The sequence below is a fragment of the Bos mutus genome, chromosome 1 (assembly GCF_027580195.1).
Source record: "Bos mutus isolate GX-2022 chromosome 1, NWIPB_WYAK_1.1, whole genome shotgun sequence".
In the NCBI taxonomy this organism is placed as follows: Eukaryota; Metazoa; Chordata; class Mammalia; order Artiodactyla; family Bovidae; genus Bos; species Bos mutus.
The window spans coordinates 148,513,588-148,533,674 of record NC_091617.1 but is presented as its reverse complement, the minus strand read 5'-3'; the positions used below and the strand labels follow the sequence as shown (position 1 = coordinate 148,533,674).

Here is a 20,087-nt window from a genome sequence, read left to right as displayed (position 1 = left end):
TCATGAGTTTCAATCCCCTAAATGTCACATTCTGTGCGAGCTGTCCAGATGTCTTTCTGGAATTGAAAAGACAGAATGTGCCTTACTCCCATCCTTCCATATAAAACATCTTGGCTTTGTTTTGATTTTTAAGTCTCTAATTGAAGTTTGCCATAAAGAGTTTTCACAGATGTAAATCCCATTTCTATATCAGATCTGAATTCAGAAAAAAAAAAAAAAAGAATTTCTGAGTATGGTATATTATTCTGACATTTCTAATTTACATTTTCCCCAGAAGCATTTTCAGTGGGCTTTACCCTGTGATGCAGGGAGCACTTTCTTTCCCTGTTAACAAAGAGGGTTGACTCTCACCAGAGAACCTCTAAAGTTTGTCTGATTCAGCTTTATAATTCTAGAATCAGTTAGGTTTAGCCATTATTAAAGTACCAGCTAACACAGAACTGGAGATAACTACAAATCCTAATTTATTAAATGGCTCAAAATGACCTGAGAAGACAAGCTGGAATCCTGTACCTCTGCTCTTCTCCAGGATAATCACAGACAATAAAAATGAAACAGAACAAACAACAGCAAAAATAAATAGGACTTTGGTTCCTGAAGAACTGGACTGTTTAAGGACATTCCATAATCCATGCTCATTTTAAAAAGATAATTCTATACATGTGCTCTTTTCAATTGATTTCTTTTCAACATTTACTTATTTGGCAAGGCCAGGTCTCAGTTGTGGCTTGAGAACTCTTAGCTGTGGGATATGGGATCTACTTCCTGACCAGGGATCAAACCCTGGATCCCCTACACTGGGAGTATGGAGTCTTAACCACAGACCACCAGGGAAGTCCCTCAGTTTATTTCTGAATTTACCAAAGGCACTGCAAAGTAGTGGTATTCTTGAGATTTGTTGTTGATCAGTTGCTAAGTCATGTCAGACTCTGCAACTCCATGGACTATTAGCATGCCACAGAGAAGGCAATGGCAACCCACTCCAGTGTTCTTGCCTGGAGAATCCCAGGGATGGGGGAGCCTGGTGGGCTGCCATCTATGGGGTCGTGCAGAGTCAGACACAGCTGAAGAGACTTAGCAACAGCAGCATAGAATGCCAGACTCCCCTGTCCTTTACTGTCTCCCAGAGTTTGCTGACTCATGTCCATTGAGTCAGTGATGTTATCTAACCATCTCATCCTCTGTCATCCCCTTCTCCTTTGTCTTCCATCTTTCCCAGCATCAGGGTCTTTTCTAATGAGTCAGCTGTTCACATCAGATGGCCAAAGTACTGGAGCTTCAGCTTCAGCATCAGTCCTTCCAATGAATATTCAGGGTTGATTTCCTTTAGGATTGATTCTTGAGATAGTAGAATCAAAAATACTCATTTAATACTCTAAAAAATTGGCTCTGGCTTTGACACCAAACTGCTGGGAAGTTCAAACTCTGACACCATTATTTCCCATCTGTGCTTCATAACCTCTCTCTTATTTTTCTCACCTGGAAATTGAGTATCATAAAGAGAGGGCAACAGGTAAGAAGGCTAGGGCTCCCCAACTGGAGGAAATAATCTGTAAGTGGCAGACTTTTTTTCTCTTTCTCTATACAAAATTAAAAGGAGGTTTCTTTTAAATTCTATGTTGTCATAGAATGGTTCTGCCTAAACTTAACTTTCCTCAAACCTTGAGCCAACCAAAGTGTTTTTCTTATGGAAATGTTTTTCTTAAGCTATGTTAATGAATTATGTATTTGCCTTGGAATCTGCCTTTCTTCAAATCTGTTCCACCTAAGACTCAAACCTTGAACCAATAACGGCTCAACAGACCAGTACCTCTTACTCATGGGAATGTTCTCTTAAGCGATGTTAATGAAACTATGCATTTGCTTGGAAATCTGCCTTTCTTTAAGATTCATGTCAATTGTTTTACAACTGGGGATGACGCACCTTCTGCCAATACTATCTCAAAATGCATATTGTGGGAGAGGCGCCTGATGCAATTCTCTCAGTTTTGAGGTGCTTCTTTATCTGATTAGCAACTTGCTAACAGATATATAACTCCTCGCTAAAAACTAGCAAGGGGGCACTTGTACTGCCCTCTTCTGATGTCTATGTCAGGAGCTTCCTCCATCCTTTTTATACTTTAATAAAATTTTATTACACAAATGATTTGAGTGATCAAGCCTCATCTCTCAGATCAAAATCCTCTCCTCCGGAGGTCACGAATCCTGATGTAGCTCACAGCACACAGTCACAACCTTTCAATAATAGCATCTGCCTCACATGGGGTTGATGTGGGATTATTGGGCTTTATGCATCCATTATATATTCTTCCATATAATTCTACACTATATACTGTATTGTACCATACTGTACTTTACTTTGGGCTTCCCGGGTGTCACTAGTGAAAAGAACCCACCTGCCAATGCAGGAGACATAAGAGATGCAAATTCGACCCCTGGATTGGGAAGATACCCTGGAGGAGAGTATGGCAACACACGCCAGTATTCTTGTTTGCATAATCCCATGCTCAGAGGAGCCTGCTGGGCTACAGTCCACAGGGTCTCAAAGAGTCAGACACAACTGAAGCAACTCAGCATGCACACACACACTGTACCATATAACCCCCTACTCAAAGCGTGATTAGAAGACCAGCAGGATCAGCATCACGTGGGAGCTTGTTACAAATGCAGAATCCCACCCCAACCTACTGAATCAGAAACTGCATTTTAACAAGCTCTCCAGGTTATTCAAATCCATGCTAAAGTTTGAGAGGTCCTGTTGTACTCTGTTATACCATACCAAAAGGCAATATAGAACAGCATTTAGTATACAGACTCTAGAACCAGACTGCCTTAAGTTCACATCTCATTTCTGCTATTCACTTAGACTAAACAACCTGATTTTGCTGTGCCTTGGTTTTCTCACTTGTAAAATATTGATAATGTATATTAATTAATTATTAACAGGGTTATGTGGAGATGTCATGTTTTAACCTATGGAAGTCCACAGACCAGGCCCTGTACAAAAACACCATCCACGATGGAATGCTACTCAAAAAGAATGAAATAATGCTATTTGCAGCCATGTGGATGGATCTAGCAATTATCATACCAAGTAAAGTAAGTCAGACAGAAAAAGACAAATACCATCTGATATCACTCTTATGTGAAATCTAAACTATGACACAAAATGAACTTATCTATAAACCAGAACCAGACTCACGGACATAAAGGACAGACTTCTGGTTGCCCACTGGAGAGGATTGGGCAAGGGGTGGATTGGGAGTCGGGGCCTTGCAGATATAAACCAGTATACAGAGAATAGATAAACAAGGTCCTATTATAGCATAGGGAACTAATTCAATATCCTGTGGCAAACCATAAGTGGAAAAGAATATGAAGATATATATATACATATATGTATAACTAAATCACTTTTCTGTGCAGCAAAAATTAACACAACATTGTAAATCAATACTCAATAAAATAAATTAGGGAAAAAAAAAGATTCCCCAGGACAAGGCTATAAGTATTAGTTTTATTAAGATAGCCAACCGGGTCCCTGACGCCTACCGAGGGCTTGTGGATCAATTAACAAGCCCTCTGTCACTCACCTTGCGGAATGCAAACCTGGTAAAGAATTTCCTTCTCCAGATTTTGCAGGGACTCAAATTTTTCTTCATAGTACACTTTGCTCTGGTCGTTGGTGATCTCCAAAAGCTGAGAGAATTCGACTTCACCCACCCCAATGGCAAAAATAATTATGTTTCTGTCCCTCAGGGCCTTGGCTGGTAAAGCTACGTTGTCCCGGGAGACCCCATCAGTGACCACAATCAAATACTGATGGACACTGGGCCTCCCTCCTCTTGAACTCCCAAAAAAAGGCAGAGTAAAGTTCAGAGCTTTCCCAGTGTATGTGCCACCGTTGATTTGCTTAACGTCTGAGATGGCTCTGTGAACGTCCACCTTTGAGGAGTACCGGTTGAGCCTGAATTCTTCCTGGGGGTCTGAGCTGAATTGCAGAAGGCCAATCTGAATCTCATCAGCACCAATATTAGACTGGTTGACCATTCGCTTCATGAATTCCTTCATCTTTTCAAAGTCTTTTGGAGAGATGGATTCTGAACCATCCATCAGGAAGATAATGTCAGCTTTCCTATTCTTACAGGCTGGAGGGGAAAAGGAGAAGGACAGAACATTACTCAGAGTCTGAAACAATTAATTACAAGTCCCCAGGGAGAGTCTGGGGTGACACATATACAACGTGAAAATATTTATAAAGGGGGTGGAAGTGGAAGTCAAGGAAATAAATTTCTGTGACCCACCATAAATCAGTCTCAAAATAAGACACGGCCATATGATAGAGATCTATCATATGAACCAGCTTGGTTTATTCTAGCTCATCCAATACTTTTAGACCTATGAATCCACAGTTCCAGAATGAAGCCTATTCAAATAGATTACACATATATACTCGAGAGAGAGAGTGAGATTGAAGAAAAAAATTCTTACTCTCTAAGGAACAGATGTCTTGTACCACTTCTTGTTGGATGGTCTTCAAGGACTCAAAATCATGCACGAAAAACATTCTGTCTTCAGCAATCTCTTGAAGCTCAGCAATATTAGCATCTCTGACTCCAACTGCATAAATGGTGACTCCATGGCCCCTCAGCGCCTCTGCAGCATCAGCCACCGGGTCCATAGATTGGCCGTCAGTGACAACAATGAGATACCAAGGCACGTTGCTGCGAGCAGAGTCTGCAAAGACCTGGATCATGCTGCCCAGGGCCTCACCCATCTTGGTGCCCCCTCCCTTCTGCTGGATGCTATCAACGGCTACCTCCAGCCCCGCCACACTGGAGTGCTGGCTGAGGGTAAACTGAGGACTGACTTCGTCCGAGTACTGAACGACTCCAAACTGGACTCTGTCGGGTCCAACGTGGAACATCCTTATCACCTCACTCATGAACACCTTCATCGCGAGAAAGTCGTCTGGGTGGGTACTGCCAGACCCGTCAATAAGGAAGTAAATGTCTGCCTTCTCGATGTGCACACAGCCTAGGCAAGAAGAAGCAGCAGCAAGCCGTCAGAATGGCGTGGGAGAGGGCGTGGGACAAGGCTACAGGTCCCGATCCCCCGGCACTCCCTCATTGCTGCCTGAGACTCTGCCTGTGTGTGTTCCTTGGCCAGAAGCATGATCAGCCCATACCCTGGGCAGGCAAGGGAGTGAGTGAGAGTGGCCAGCAGCCCGTGATTGGAAGCGGGTAATGGATAAATATCCCAGCTCCCTTGCCCTGTGGGTGGGACCACTCAGAGGACAGCTCAGCAGTCTCCCTGAGTCTCTGGCAGAACCAAGCCCCAGGTGCCTCCATGCCTCCAGCAATAGCCTGCTCACTAACTCAGCCCATTGCTGGCGGGCTCTCCTTCCTCTCTCCATCCCCACTCCCCTAACAGTGTACCTGAGCTCCACTCCCAGATAAATCACGTGCATCCATAGCTCATATCCTCATCTCAGAGTCTGCTTATGAAGGCATGAGATAAACATTGCTTGACATTTCTCAAATGGGGAAATTGAGAACGAGCTAAAAGTAAAATATCAGCAGATATGTGGCAGGAAAGCTATGACAAACCTAGACAGTGTGTTAAAAAGCAAAGACACCACTTTGCTGACAAAGATCCATATAGTCAAGGTGATGGTCTTTCCAGTAGTCATGTACAGATGTGAGAGCTGGACCATAATGAAGGCAGAGCACCAAAGAACTGATGCTTTCAAACTGTGGTGCTAGAGAACTCTTGAGAGTCCCTTGAACAGAAAGGAGATCAAACCAGTCAATCCTAAAGGAGATCAACCCTGAATATTCATTGGAAGGACCGAAGCTGAAGGTACAATACTTTGGCCACCTGATGCAAAGAGCTGACTCATTGGAAAAGACCCTGATGCTAGGAAAGATTAAAGGCAGAGGGAGAAGAGGGTGACAAAGGATGATATGGTTGGATGACATCACGGATTCAATGGACATGAACTTGGGCAAACTCCAAGAGATGGTGAGGGATGGGAAACCTGGCATGCTGCAGTCCATGGGATCACAAAAAGTTGGACACAACATGGTGAATGAACAACAATTTTAAGCTATGGGTTGTCTCAGTATCCAATATTCCTGCTTCTTATGTGAGTTAAACTTTTTAAATACATGGGCAAGAGAGTGCATTTTAGGAAATTTAGTTAAAGTTAATATAAAACTTTGTGGGTTTTTTTGAAGTATAGTTGATTTACAATGTTGTGTTAGTTTCTACTGTACTGCAGAAAACCTCAAATAGCCAAAGTAATCTTGAGAAAGAAGAATGGAACTTGAGGAATCAACCTGCCTGAAAAACTTGAGGAATCAACCTGCCTGACTTCAGACTACACTACTAAGCTACAGTCATCAAGACAGTATGGTACTGGCACAAAGACAAGAATATAGATAAACGGAACAAAATAGAAAACCCAGAGATAAATCCATGCACCTATGGACACCTTATCTTTGAGAAAGCAGGCAAAAATATACAATGGAGAAAGACAATCTCTTTAACAAGTGGTGCTGGGAAAACTGGTCAGCCACCTGTAAAAGAAAGCAACTAGAACATTTTCTAACACTATACACAAAAATAAACTTTAAATGAATTAAAGATCTAAATGTAAGACCAGAAGCTAAAAAACTCTTAGAGGAAAATATAGGCTGAACATTCTCTGACATAAATCACAACAAGATCATCTGTGACCCACTTCCCAGAGTAATGGAAATGAAAACAAAAATAAGCAAATGGGACCTAATTAAACTTAAAAGCTTTTGCACAATGAAGGAAACTATAAGCAAGGTAAAAAGGCAGCCTTCAAAATGGGGGAAAAAATAGCAAATGAAGCAATTGACAAAGAATGAATCTCCAAAATATAAAAGCAGCTCATGCAGCTCAATACCAGAAAAACAAACAACCCAATCAAAGAGTGGGCAAAGGAACTAAACAGACATTTCTCCAAAGAAGACATACAGATGGCTAATAAACACATGAAAAGATGTTCAACATCACTCATTATTCAGTTCAGTTCAGTTCAGTTCAGTCGCTCAGTCGTGTCTGACTCTTTTCGACCCCATGAATCGCAGCACACCAGGCCTCCCTGTCCATCACCAACTCCCGGAGTTCACCCAGACTCACGTCCGTTGAGTCAGTGATGCCATCCGGCCATCTCATCCTCTGTTATCCCCTTCTCCTCCTGCCCCCAATCCCTCCCAGCATCAGAGTCTTTTCCAATGAGTCAACTTTTCGCATGAGGTGGCCAAAGTACTGGAGTTTCAGCTTTAGCATCATTCCTTCCAAAGAAATCCCAGAGCTGATCTTCAGAAAGGACTGGTTGGCTCTCCTTGCAGTCCAAGGGACTCTCAAGAGTCTTCTCCAACACCACACTTCAAAAGCATCAATTCTTTGGCGCTCAGCCTTCTTCACAGTCCAACTCTCAAATCCATACATTATTATAGAAATGCAAATCAAAACCACAATGAGGTATCATCTCATGTCCGTCAGAATGGCCACCATCAAAAAGTCTACAAACAATAAATCCTGGAGAGGGCATGAAGAAAAGGAAACCCTTTTACACTGTTGATGGGAATGCAAACTAGTACAGCCACTATGGAGAACAGTGTGGAGATTCCTTAAAAAACTTGAAATTGAACTGCCATATGACCCAGCAATGCTACTGCTAGGCGTACACACCAAGGAAATGAGAACCGAAAGACACACGTGTACCTCAATGTTCACTGCAACATTGTTTACAATAGCTAGGACAGGGGAGCAACCTAGATGTCCATCGGCAGAAGAACGGATAAGGAAATTGTGGTACATATACACAATGGAATATTACTCAGCTATAAAAAAGAACACATTTGAGTCACTTCTAATGAGGTCAGCGAAACTGGAGCCTATTATACAGAGTGAAGTAAGTCAGAAAGAGAAACAGCAATATAGTATATTAATGCATATATATGAAATTTAGAAAGACACTAATGACGATCCTATATGCAATGCAGCAAAAGAGACACAGATGTGAAAAACAGACTTTTGGACTCTGTGGGAGAAGGGGAGGGTGAGATGATTTGAGAGAATAGCACTGAAACATGTACATTGCCATATGTGAAATAGATGACCAGTGCAAGTTCAATGCATGAAGCAGGTCACTCAAAGCCGGTGCTCTGGGACAACCCAGAGGCATGGGGTGGGGAGGGAGGTGGGAAGGGGGTTCAGGATGGGGGACACATGTGCACCCATGGGTGATTCATGCCGATGCATGGCAAAAACCACAATATTGTAATTATCCTCCAATTAAACTAAATAAATTAATTTCTTTAAAGAAATGCACAATTTGCCAGAAAAAAATTTTGAAAAAAAATTTTTTAATAAAAAATGCAAGTTGTTTTCAAAGACATTGTTGGTGCATTAGATGGCACCACAAAAGATTGTGTTTTTGTGATCATAAAAATCAATAAGGATTTCTGGACTCAGATTGTTTCCAAAGTGGTTCTCTTTCCACATGAAAGAAAGTGAAACTGGAAATTATAGAAAATGCACTTTCAGATGATTAATGAAGAGACCATGTGGAACTCCAGTCAGCAGGACTCATATTCAAGAAGCCTTGGTCCTACACAAATGTCATGGTCACTTATTAAATTTTAAGCTGAAATTTTAAAATTCAAGAATGCTTGTGTCTTTTTAGAAATAATCTCCTGTTTTAAGTGGCTTAACAGGTGGTTAATTCATACCCTGATCCCTACAGCTCCTACTGTAAAGATACATGTATTTTCATCCAATTCTTTGTTAAAAGGGATGAGGGGTAAGACAGGAGGAGGCAAGAATATCCACTTTTTCATTCACATCTTCTGCTGTTTGGCATCAAAATAAAGATTTTATAAGTCTTGTTTCTGTTTTTTAATGAATTGACTCCATAATCTTTTCTTGGATGGGGGGTAGAGGAGGTGGGTCACTGGAGCAAACAAAGATTTTAAAGAAATCAAATTTTTGGAAAAGGTGTTCCTACCTTCTTGCAAGGCAAAGCCCATCCCAGACACAAAAGCCCTTCTGCCCACAAGCTCAGGACAGAGCTGGTTCTTAATCTTGCTTCCCACAACAGCAAGTTGCAAAAAAGATTCCAGGAGGATGACATGCTTCAAGGGGATATGATGCTATCTTTTCCAGGTCCGTGCTCTCCAAGGCAAGCTGGGAGCCCACTGCATAGATGGTCATCCCTGCCTTGTGGAGGAGGGAAGCTGGTCTGGACACGTTGTCCTGGGAGGAGCCTGCCATGATGACCACGACTACCTGCTGCACACCTTGCTGGGACCGGCTGCCCTTCTCCTGGATGAAAACCTCATTCCTTAAGAAACCCAACGCAACACCAGTCTTAGTCTGTCCTGCTCTTCCCCTGTGAGTTAGTTTGTCCAGATGCTCCAAGATCTTGACTCGATTCTGAAATGCATCCAGAGAAAACTCAAGTCATGGTTCCTCGCTGTAGAAGACCAAGCCAACCCGCACGACATCCGGATGAACACTGAGAGATCTGATGGTGGTCTTTAAGAAACTGACAACTTGCTGGAAATTCGATTGCTGAGCCCTGCTAAAGTCCTCAATGAGGAATACCAAGTCAGCCGGGATAGCAGTCAGACACTCTATAGACAAAAACAGAAACAGGAAGACGGGCTTAGTATGAGAACAGAGGAATAAAGACAACACTCTTTCTGTATACAAAGGCTGTATTATGCTTTGTATTTATACACTGTATATAATATATAATAATATATCTTATACTAACTTATGCTTATTAGAATTTAGTGGAAGCCTTTATGACCATCATTTGGCATGGTCGTCAAAGAACATTATGGGGTTCAAAATTTCCCATGTGAAAATGTGTTCATATCACTTGTCAAATATGTAAATATATGAATATCCACAAGAAAGTGCTTTAAGACCATTTTTCAATTCATCTAAGTCCATTAGAAGCATCTTAGTCTTGCTTGCCTAGTTTTTTCCTTCACTTTTCTGGTTTCAGGAAACCTTGGGTCAAATTATCTTTTGAGAGGCCTGGGCAGTGTTATGACAGTTGAGAGAAAGGAGGGACTGATCACTTCTACTTGCAGGGATGCTCTCGCAATAAGGTAACTTAAGAACTAAAGGATAAAGTTTTGACTGTGGGCATTTCAGGTTGATGGTATAGTGTATCCAAGGACAGAGACAGAGGTGGGAAAGGATGACCCATACGTAGCAAATGGTGAGTAGTTCAGCTTGACTGGTTCAGTTCAGTTACACAATCGTGTCCAACTCTCTGCAACCCCATGAACTGCAGCATGCCACACCTCCCTGTCCATCACCAACTCCTGGAGTTTACCCAAACTCATGTCCATTGAGTCAGTGATGCCATTCAACTATCTCATCCTCTGTCGTCCCCTTCTCCTCCTGCCCTCAATCTTTCCCAGCATAAGAGTCTTTTCAAATGAGTCAGCTCTTTGCCTCAGGTGGCCAAAGTATTGGAGTTTCAGCTTCAACCTCAGTCCTTCCAATGAACACCCAGGACTGATCTGACTTTGGTTAGAATGTATAAATGGGCTTAGCAGGAGATAAGGCTCAGTGGTTCTTAACCAACAGTGGTACCCATCCCCAGGGGACATTTGGAAATAACTGGTGTTGTTTTGCATTGTCATAAGATTCATTCAGGGATGCTACTGGAAGGCACCAGGGATATTAGACTTTCAGCAATATACAGGACAATTCTACATTATGACTTCTATGACCCAAAATGTCATTAGCCTCTCCCTTGAGCATCTTGAATGATGCTAAACCCTAAAGAATGACTTTATTCGATCTCTAGGGGAGAAGACTGAACGCTCCTTTTTCTGGAAAAGGCATAAAGCAAATTGGATTACTGTTCAGAAATATTCACTGCCTACACTTCTATGAGAGGAATATACTGTCTTACTTCACTAATGATGACATAGCCATATGACTTGCTTTTGCCAGTGGAATGTTACTAGATGATAAAGCAGATCCAAAAAATGCTTTTTCAACCGGGTTTTCTCTCTTATACCTCTGTAATTACCATGCAAAGGATATGTGCAGGCTAGCCTAATGATCTCAGTAGGAAAGTGACATCTATGGAGCACAACCAAACGTAGATCAGCCAACCCTCAGCCAAATCCTAATCTGTGAATAAGCCCAGGCAAGATCCACAAAGCCCAACATAGTTGAGCCCAACGAAGATCAGCTGACCTCCAGCAGATCTGTGAATACAAATAATTCTTTTCAGCCATCGACTTTTTGCATGGCTTTTTATGCAGCATCCTTGTGAGCACAGTTAACTAATATAAGGCATGTGCCTGAGGCAAACCCATGCCTCCTTCTCTTCCCCATCCAATGGTCCTACTGTCTACTAACTGAGAAACCTTGAATGCCCCCTTCTCTGCTCTTTCCCCAGACTTTCCTAATATGAGCCCCCCTACCCCCCGCCCCCAGCGGCTCACATACCTAGAGACCAACCCTTACCTACTATAGGCTCCGTTTTGGCTTCCTGCTTGGTCTCGAGCTGCCCAGTGCCTTGGATCACCCCACTCACATCCTGTATCACCTGTCTAACCCCATCTTGCCCTTGCATATCATACACAAGGGGTGGGGTCCCCACCGCCTCTAATTCTCTACTGTCAAAGTCTTGAACACCCACAGACATGACTTGCACGCCTTTCTCCCTCAATGTCTGCACAGCTTCGTGGACCTCATCCTCAGATTTCCCTGAAGTGATGACCATGGCATACTGGGGCATGCCCTGGAGAAACCGGCTTCCCGTTGCTTCCTGTAAGAAGGTCCGATGAAGGTATTGCAGAGCTTTGCCTGTCCTCCTGGAGCCTCCCTGGAGCACAAAGTGTCCATGAATGTGAGTCATCATCTCATCCTGGGTCTGGTAAGTGTTGAGCAAAAACTCAGTGTGACCCTGGCCACCATACTGAGCCAGACCAATCTGGTACTTGTCCCTGCCAGCATCCAGCATGCGCACCACTCCAGAGGTGAAATTCTGCATCCACTGGAAACTGGTCTGCAATGTGTCTTGTGAGGTGTCGGCAAGAAAGACCACATCCGCATAGCGCTGAGTAGATTCTGGAGTTAAGAGAAAGGTCAGAGAGGGGGGATATATCAAATAAACATGTCATGAAAATACAAGGATGGTTTTCTGTGGGGAATAAAAGAGGGAGAGGTATTATTTTTATGTAACACTGTACGTATTGTATTTTTATCACCTCTGTGTAAAACTCTGTCACAAGGTTCTCTCCCTCCGATACCCTACACTGCCTGCTTTTCTGACTACAGTATCTTTCAATTCTTCTTCTTTATTAAATATCTTGCTTACAAACTATTTAACTATAGGATAATGGATGTTTTGAATTCACAAAAGAAAAAAGTTTAATTATAAATTATATTACTCATATCCATAACTTGCACCTAAAGCTAGTTTTTTTAACATTATAATATATTTTTCACTACATATATAACATTTGATAGTTTTACTTTAATACAAGAAACTGTAATAAACAATAGGTCCAAACCTCACCACTAGATAAACTCTGGACTCACCCTTTCTAGGTGGTCTCACCTTCAAATTCCACCAACAGAGTAAAGAATATTATAAAGCATTTTAGTTTTGCTTTTCTCAAAAGGGAAAAGTGGTATTTTGTTGTTTTAATTTGTATCAATATAAGTAATGTCCTCTGTTCTTACTTATTGGCCACGGCCAAAAATGCTTGATACACCTAATTTATGGCACTTTAAAATATGCTTATTGGATAGAACTACATATTACATGCAACTCAGGATATGAGATAATCTCAGTCATATATACATGTATAATAATTAAACTTTAACAACTTGCTCTTCAAAAAAAAATTATTCTTCAACCAACGGAGGAAGCAAGGGAAGCTACTTTATGCTGAGCAGTTACTTTGTGCTAGAGGCTTTTATACATTTGTATCTATTTTAATCCTCATAAATCTCCGGATTGCACAGATGAGGAATCTGAAGTGTATAAAGTAAAGCTGTCTGGGCATGCTCACACAAAAAGCAAGTGGCAAAGACAGGATTTTTAAAAAATGTCTCTGGACTTCAGAACCCACGCTATTTCCTCTGAACAGTATGACAGCATGTTCTTTCCCACCCACAAGAGCTCCATCCTCAAGCCCTGGCTCATTCAGGAAGTCTCCCCAGGAGATCCAGTGATTCCCTCCCGCTCAGTGTATCACGGCTCCCGCTGGAATCAAGCATCCTGGTTGGAATGCTGGCCTTTCCGGTGGCCTCTTACCTTGGATCTTGCCCTCCACGGCCAAGCACGGAGTCTGGAGGATGCTTCCTGAGAAATCCTGCAGGATGTTGTAGTTTTCAGTGTTGAAGAGAAACTTCTCCAGAGGCTCACTGGCTATGGTTTGCAGCTCCTGGACATCCTGGATGTTGACCCCTACCATATACACCACAACCCCATCTCGTTTCAACCTGTCAGCTGCCTCCTGGACTTCATCATTGGACTCCCCGTCTGTCACCAGGATCACTATCTGGGGAACCCCATTCCTGCCCGGCTGCCAGCTGCCTCGGTCAAGTAGTTGGTCCTGATGAACTCCAGGGCACTCCCTGTGTTTGTGCCCCCTGTCCGATAGGGCAGGTTTCGAATCCGCTTCAGGACCGCACTCTTCAGGGGATGCTGGTTCGGCCGAAAGCCCGGGTAGACTCTGTCATTATACTGCGCAAGTCCCACTCGGACCTGGCCGCTGCTGATGTCCAGCCCCGAGACAATGGAGTGAAGGAAGCTCTTCACCTTCTGGAAGCTCTGGGGCCCCATGCTGGTTGAGCTGTCTACGAGGAAGACAATGTCTGCCAGGACTGCCTCTCTGCAAACTGCAAGAGACGACAAAAGGCGTAGGGTCTGCAGTCTTCACTCAGAAATGCTTCAAACCAAAGGAGCTAGTGCGCAGAAAGAGGGAGAAGTGGCAGGAGCCTACCGGGGGTGCTCCTCAGACCCCCTATGTGACCGTGTGCTCAAAGAAGTGACAACATCCCTCGGACCTCCCCTTCCCTCCTCTCATCATGTTCTGAGGTTTCTGTCCTGCCTCCATCTTGAAATTCACTTGGACAATCTCAGGAACCACATTACAGAGAAAAACACTTTGTGTAAATGCTGCTCGGCATGCTAAAAAAGGGGCTGTCCTCTTCCCAGGGGGAGTAAACCTCGTCTCTAGGAGTGTACTGGCCCCAACTGGTCAAAAAGCTGAATACAGCCCCTGTTCTGTGACACATCTCGTTGCCGCTCCACCGCCTAGGAGCCCTGTGACCTGACTATCACTCACCTCTTGGAGACTCAATTGTCTTCTCTGCAGCACTGATGCCTTTATACTGGCTCTCCTCTCACAGGGGTTGTTTTGAGGATAAAAGAGGATAAGCTCCGGTAGTAGACAATGTCAGTGCTCTTCCCAGGTCCTGTCGGGTTTCTTTCTTTTTTAAAAAATGTATTTTATTGAAGTATAGTTGATTCACAATGCTGTATTAGTTTCCACTATACTGTTCTATATAGTAGGACTTTATTCATTCACCGACTCAATGGATATGTGGAGAAGGAAATGGCAACCCACTCCAGTACTCTTGCCTAGAGAATCCCATGGACGGAGGAGCCTGGTGGGCTGCCATCTATGGGGTTGCAGAGTCGGACACAACTGAAGTGACTTAGCAGCAGCAGCAGCAGCAACGGACACTCCGGGAGTTGGTGATGGACAGGGAGGCCTGGTGTGCTGCAGTCCATGGGGTCACAAAGAATCGGACATGACTGAGCGACTGAACTGATTGATATAATGGTTTGCATCTGCTAATCCCAAACTCCCAATCATCCCTCCCCAACGCCCTCTTCCCCCAGCAACCACAAGTTGTTCTCAGTGTTTTTGAGTCTGTTTCTGTTCTGCAGATCAGTTCGTTCGTGTCATGTTTTAGATTTCACATATAAATGACATCAAATGGCATTTGCCTTTCTCTGGCTTACTTCACTTAGCAGGATAATCTCGAGGTCCACCCACGTTGGTCCAAATGGCATTCAGTTCAGTTCAGTCGCTCAGTCGTGTCCGACTCTTTGTGACCCCATGAATCGCAGCACACCAGGCCTCCCTGTCCATCACCAACTCCCAGTTTCACTCACACTCACGTCCATCGAGTCGGTGATGCCATCCAACCATCTCATCCTCTGTCGTCCCCTTCTCTTCCTGCCCCCAGTCCCTCCCAGCATCAGAGTCTTTTCCAATGAGTCAACTCTTCACATGAGGTGGCCAAAGTACTGGAATTTCAGCTTTAGCATCATTCCTTCCAAAGAACACCCAGGACTGATCTCCTCTAGAATGGACTGGTTGGATCTCCTTGCAGTCCAAGGCACTCTCAAGAGTCTTCTCCAACACCACAGTTCAAAAGCATCAATTCTCCAGCGCTCAGCCTTCTTCACAGTCCAACTCTCACATCCATACATGTTTCACTCTTTTTTATGGCTAATAGCACTGCATAGCACCACATCTTCTTTATGCCATCTATCTGTAGATGGTCATTTAGGCTCCTTCCGTGTCTTGGCTGTTGTAAACAGTGCTGCTCTGAACTTAGAGGTGCGTGTATCTTGAATCCCCTTTTATCATTTCTGTACACAGCCCTGTGGAGGACTTCTCTTCAGCTACTGGAGTTTTTTAGCCCAAAGTATGTGAAGGCTTACCTCCTTGCCTTGGGTCAAGACAACCCTGATGGATTAAGCACTGTGATAAGCACTTTAATTACATAATTTTCTTTAATGCTTTCAACTACTAACTGAATTAGGTACGATCATTTTAAGGAAAAATTTTTTTAATTCAGAGAAATAAAGTAACTTGATTAAGATGGCCCAGAAAGTAGAGACCTGGGATTTAAAACCAGATCTTTCTTTTCACTCAATTCACCGTCTTAACCAGCACATAACACACTGGCAGCAATTTAAGCAACCTTCCTGGATCCGCTGGCCCTCTCCCCTCCTCTGCCTTCATCCAGGCAATATGGGTAAGTTAATCTAGGAATAATATCATTCTAGGAACAAACTTTTGTCTTCAAAAACAAACTTACAGTTGTCTATATATAGAACCATCATAAGGCTCACAAGATATAAAAAAAGTTGAAAGGTCTTTAGTCAATGATTGGAAAAGAGCATAAAGTGTAGACGGTTTCGTGAAATTCTACTATTAAAATTAAACATGCAAAATACCCAGAGAAAATTTGATGTTTAAAGAATACATGTTCCCCAGTGTTCACTGCAGCACTACTTACAATACCCAAGACAAAGAAGCAACCTAAATGTCTATCAACAGATGAATGGATAAAGAAGGTACATAATGGGTTTCCCAGGTGGTGTTACTGGTAGAGAATCTGCCTGCAGATGCAGGATAAATATTACTCAGTCAAAAAAAAGAATGGAATAATGTCATTTGCAGCAAAATGGATAGACCTACAGATTACCATACTAAGGGAAATAAATCAGAGAGAGAAAGACAAATATCATATGATATCACTTTGTGGAATCTTTAAAAAAAATTATACAAATGAACTGATATACAAAACAGAAACAGACTCATAGACTTAGAGAACAAATTTATGGTTACCAAAGAAGGGGACGGGGGAGGGATAAATTAGGAGTTTGGGATTCGCAGATTATGTGTATGTATATATATCTGAAACCCTTTGCTATATACCAGAAGCTAACACCAAAAAAATCAAATATATTTCAATAAAAATCAACTGATTAATTCAACATGCACACATATTGGAAGAGATAAGAGGGAGGGATGAACACGGCATAAAACTTTGGAGTTTCCTGACTTCTAGATCAGAAATAAAGGGGGGAAGCCTTTGCACCTGGAGAAGTGTGGCCCACAGGTGCCGCTGCGCTTGCCAAAGTGTCGCAGATGTCCTGGCGCAGCTTCGGGGCGAGCCGGCGCAGGCCTGCGCAGTCGGGATCACGGCTGACAAACGTCCCGCGGGCCGGCTGGCGATCTCCCGGAGCTCGGCGGGACGCGCGGCCCGACGCCCCCCGCGTGGAGCCGGACGCCGCGCTCCTCAAGGCGCCGGCGGCCCCCCGCACGCGGTCCCCCGCCGGCCGCCGATGACCACCTCGCCCCACCCCCATCCCCCGGCTCGCGCGGCTCCCGGCAGCTCCCTGTAAGTGGTGCTGAGCAGGAACCGCAGGGCCTGATCAATTGCGGGCCCCAGGAGTGAAGGGCAGCTTCTGGATGTGTCTCAGCACCTAGTCTTTGCGGGCATAGGGGGACAGCAGGAACTCGGACTGAGGCTCGTAGCGGTACCAGGCCAGCCCCACGTGGACCACCTCCCTGCTAACACCGAAGCTGTGGACCATGGTGTTCAAGAAGCTCCGCACGCTGTGCATGTTCTTGGGGTGGACGCTGGGGTCCACCAGAAACACGAGGTCCCCTGCAGAGGCTTCCCCGCACGCTGCAGAAGAGAGGCCTCTCACGATAAGATACCGTGAAACGGAAGGCTGCTGTGAATGGCTGGGAATACATCTCCCCCGCCTCCCTCTTCCTTGCCTTTACACCAAACAGCTCTGTGTTACCAGCTGATGTGCACCTGGCCCAACGCACCGTCATCTTCCTTGGCTTCAGGACCACTGGCTACCTTTGTTCCCCTGCCACCCTCTGTTTAATTCCAGCAGACGTTTGACCCTTCCATTAGACCCCTGACCACGGCCCTTCATTGAACCCTTGTGAAGTGAAAGTCGCTCAGTCCTGTCCGAATCTTTGCAACCCCATGGACTATACAGTCCATGGAATTCTCCAGGCCAGAATACTGGAGTGGGTAGCCTTTCCCTCCTCCAGGGGATCTTCCCAACCCAGGGATGGAACTCAGGTCTCCCCCATTGCAGGCGGATTCTTTACCAGCTGAGCCACTAGGGAACTCCTAAAGCTCATAAAGGAAACCAGCTTTCTAGGAGTACGGGGTGCTGCTGGAATCCCCCACCTACATCCCCTTTGCCAGCTGGCACACTGGTTTCCCAGCTGCTTCAAGGGCTTCTATCACCTGCTCCCAGCTGAGACTTTGTGCAGAGACCTGCCCCTGGCTGAAGGCAGCAGCCGTATCTGGAGACGCCTGGGAAGTTATATCGGGCCACCCCCACCCAGTGGCCAATGTTTGATCACGTGGGGATACAAGCATCTGGGCTCCTGGCCTTAACTGAAACCATTCATGGTGCCATTTATGCCCTGGCAGTGCCCTGCTGAGGCCACAGTCTGATTTTATGGGGGGCTGTCTCCTTGCTTGGCTGCTTCTCCCCGATTGCCTATCTCACTCCTCTTACTCCTTTACAGGTTGGTCTTAAAGAGCCCTGCCTCAAAAGAACACGTTTGCCCAATCCCTCTCCCCAGCTCTGCTTCTAGAGAAGCTGCCCTGAGCCATCAGCTTTTCACCTTTGACTTCTGACACTCTCTGGTGGTTTCGTCCCTAAGTCGTGTCCGATACTTGTGACCCCATAAACTGAAAGGCCTACCAGGCTCCTCTGTCCATGGGATTCTCCAGGCAAGAATCCTGCAGTGGGTTTCCATGCCCTTCTCCAGACACTCTCTGGGCACCACTTAAACTGAACCCATTTGACACGTGGCGTTATCACAGGTATGACTCACATTTGCCCTTTGGCTCCCTAAACTCAGAGCTGCCTCCTGCAGCTGCTTCTTCCATACCCAGCTCTAACTCTGGGAACCACAGCCCCCATGGTGAAAACAAATTTATCAAAGGGGAAAGGTGAGAGAGAGATAAACTAGAAGCTTGGGATTGATAGAGATACACTTTCATTGTTGTCGTTCAGTCACCCAGTCGTGTCCAACTCTGCGACCCCATGGACTGCAGCACACCAGGCCTCCCTGTCCCTCACCATCTCCCGGAGTTTGCCCAAGTTCATGTTCATTGCATCAGTAATGCTGTCCAGTCACCTCAACTCTGATGTCCTCTTCTCCTTCTGGCCTCAGTCTTTCCCAGAACCAGGGACTTTTCCAATGAGTTGTCTGTTCACATCAAATAACCAAAATACTGGAGCTGCAGCTTCAGCATCAGTCCTTCCAGTGAATATTCAGGATACTCTGCTACATGTAAAATATATAACAAGGGCCTGCTGTACACCACAGGGAACTATATTCAATATCTTATGATGAACTATAATAGAAAATAATCTAAGAAGAATATATATATGCCGGGGACCAGCCCCTGCTGATCCAGGGTATTCGAAGGAGAGACAGCTTCAGCGACCTATTCAAATGTTAATTAGAGATATAAAGAGTAATAGAATGAGGATAGCTCAGTAGGAAAATTCAGTGGAGAAAAGAAGCTGAGTAGCTTGGTTTACACAGAAAATCAATATAACCCGTGACACCAGGTTAGCTCTGACCACGGAGGCTGCAGGCGCCCTCTCGAATAGCGGAAGGTGCCCCACCTTAGACACCTTCTCGAGTGGGTCTTAGAAGCCCAGGCAAATAAGTGGTCACAGAGGATTTCTGCGCTCCAGATGGAGACTCAGCTGGAAGTTAAGGAGAAAAATGACATGGGGAGACCAAGCTTTGGCAGGCAAGGCCCATAGCTTTATTTTCAACAGGGGTTTTTATACCCTAAGTTACACATAGAGGATAATAGGGGATGCAAAGTCAGCAGTCTTTGATCCTTATCAAAAACCAGGGTTTCTATCCTGCAAATTTATCGTATTCAAATGGTTTAGGTGATTTACATCATCTTCTGGCCAGAAGGCCTATTAACATTTTATGACTCTTGACAAAGACTTATTTTCTCTAAGAGTAATTATTTTAAGGTTTGGCGCCATCTTCCGAAGGTGTTAGATAAAATTGCATTCCTATAGGGCGGATGTGTAACGGGTTTACAACAAAGGAAAGAATTTATTACCTTAAGGGTCTAAAGTTGCTAACACTAAGGCCACTACTTATCTTTTCTACATACCAACTATATTAATTAACACACATTCAAGGATACAATACAGGGGATGTGGAAACTTG

The 20,087-nt window shown here is 44.3% G+C and overlaps 1 protein-coding gene across 1 annotated transcript in view; it reads right to left on the bottom strand.

The window, feature by feature from the left end:
• The window catches only part of LOC102283468 (collagen alpha-4(VI) chain-like), a 121,320-nt gene extending 104,114 nt beyond the window's left edge, over positions 1-17,206 (bottom strand). The window contains 10 exon segments of the mRNA XM_070364681.1: positions 3,594-4,148; positions 4,492-5,064; positions 5,587-5,598; positions 7,856-7,880; positions 9,096-9,183; positions 9,185-9,674; positions 11,542-12,147; positions 13,343-13,606; positions 13,609-13,929; positions 16,936-17,206. Coding sequence (XP_070220782.1) covers positions 3,594-4,148; positions 4,492-5,064; positions 5,587-5,598; positions 7,856-7,880; positions 9,096-9,183; positions 9,185-9,674; positions 11,542-12,147; positions 13,343-13,606; positions 13,609-13,929; positions 16,936-17,206 — 3,205 coding nt within the window.
• Between the last annotated feature and the right edge of the window lie 2,881 nt (positions 17,207-20,087).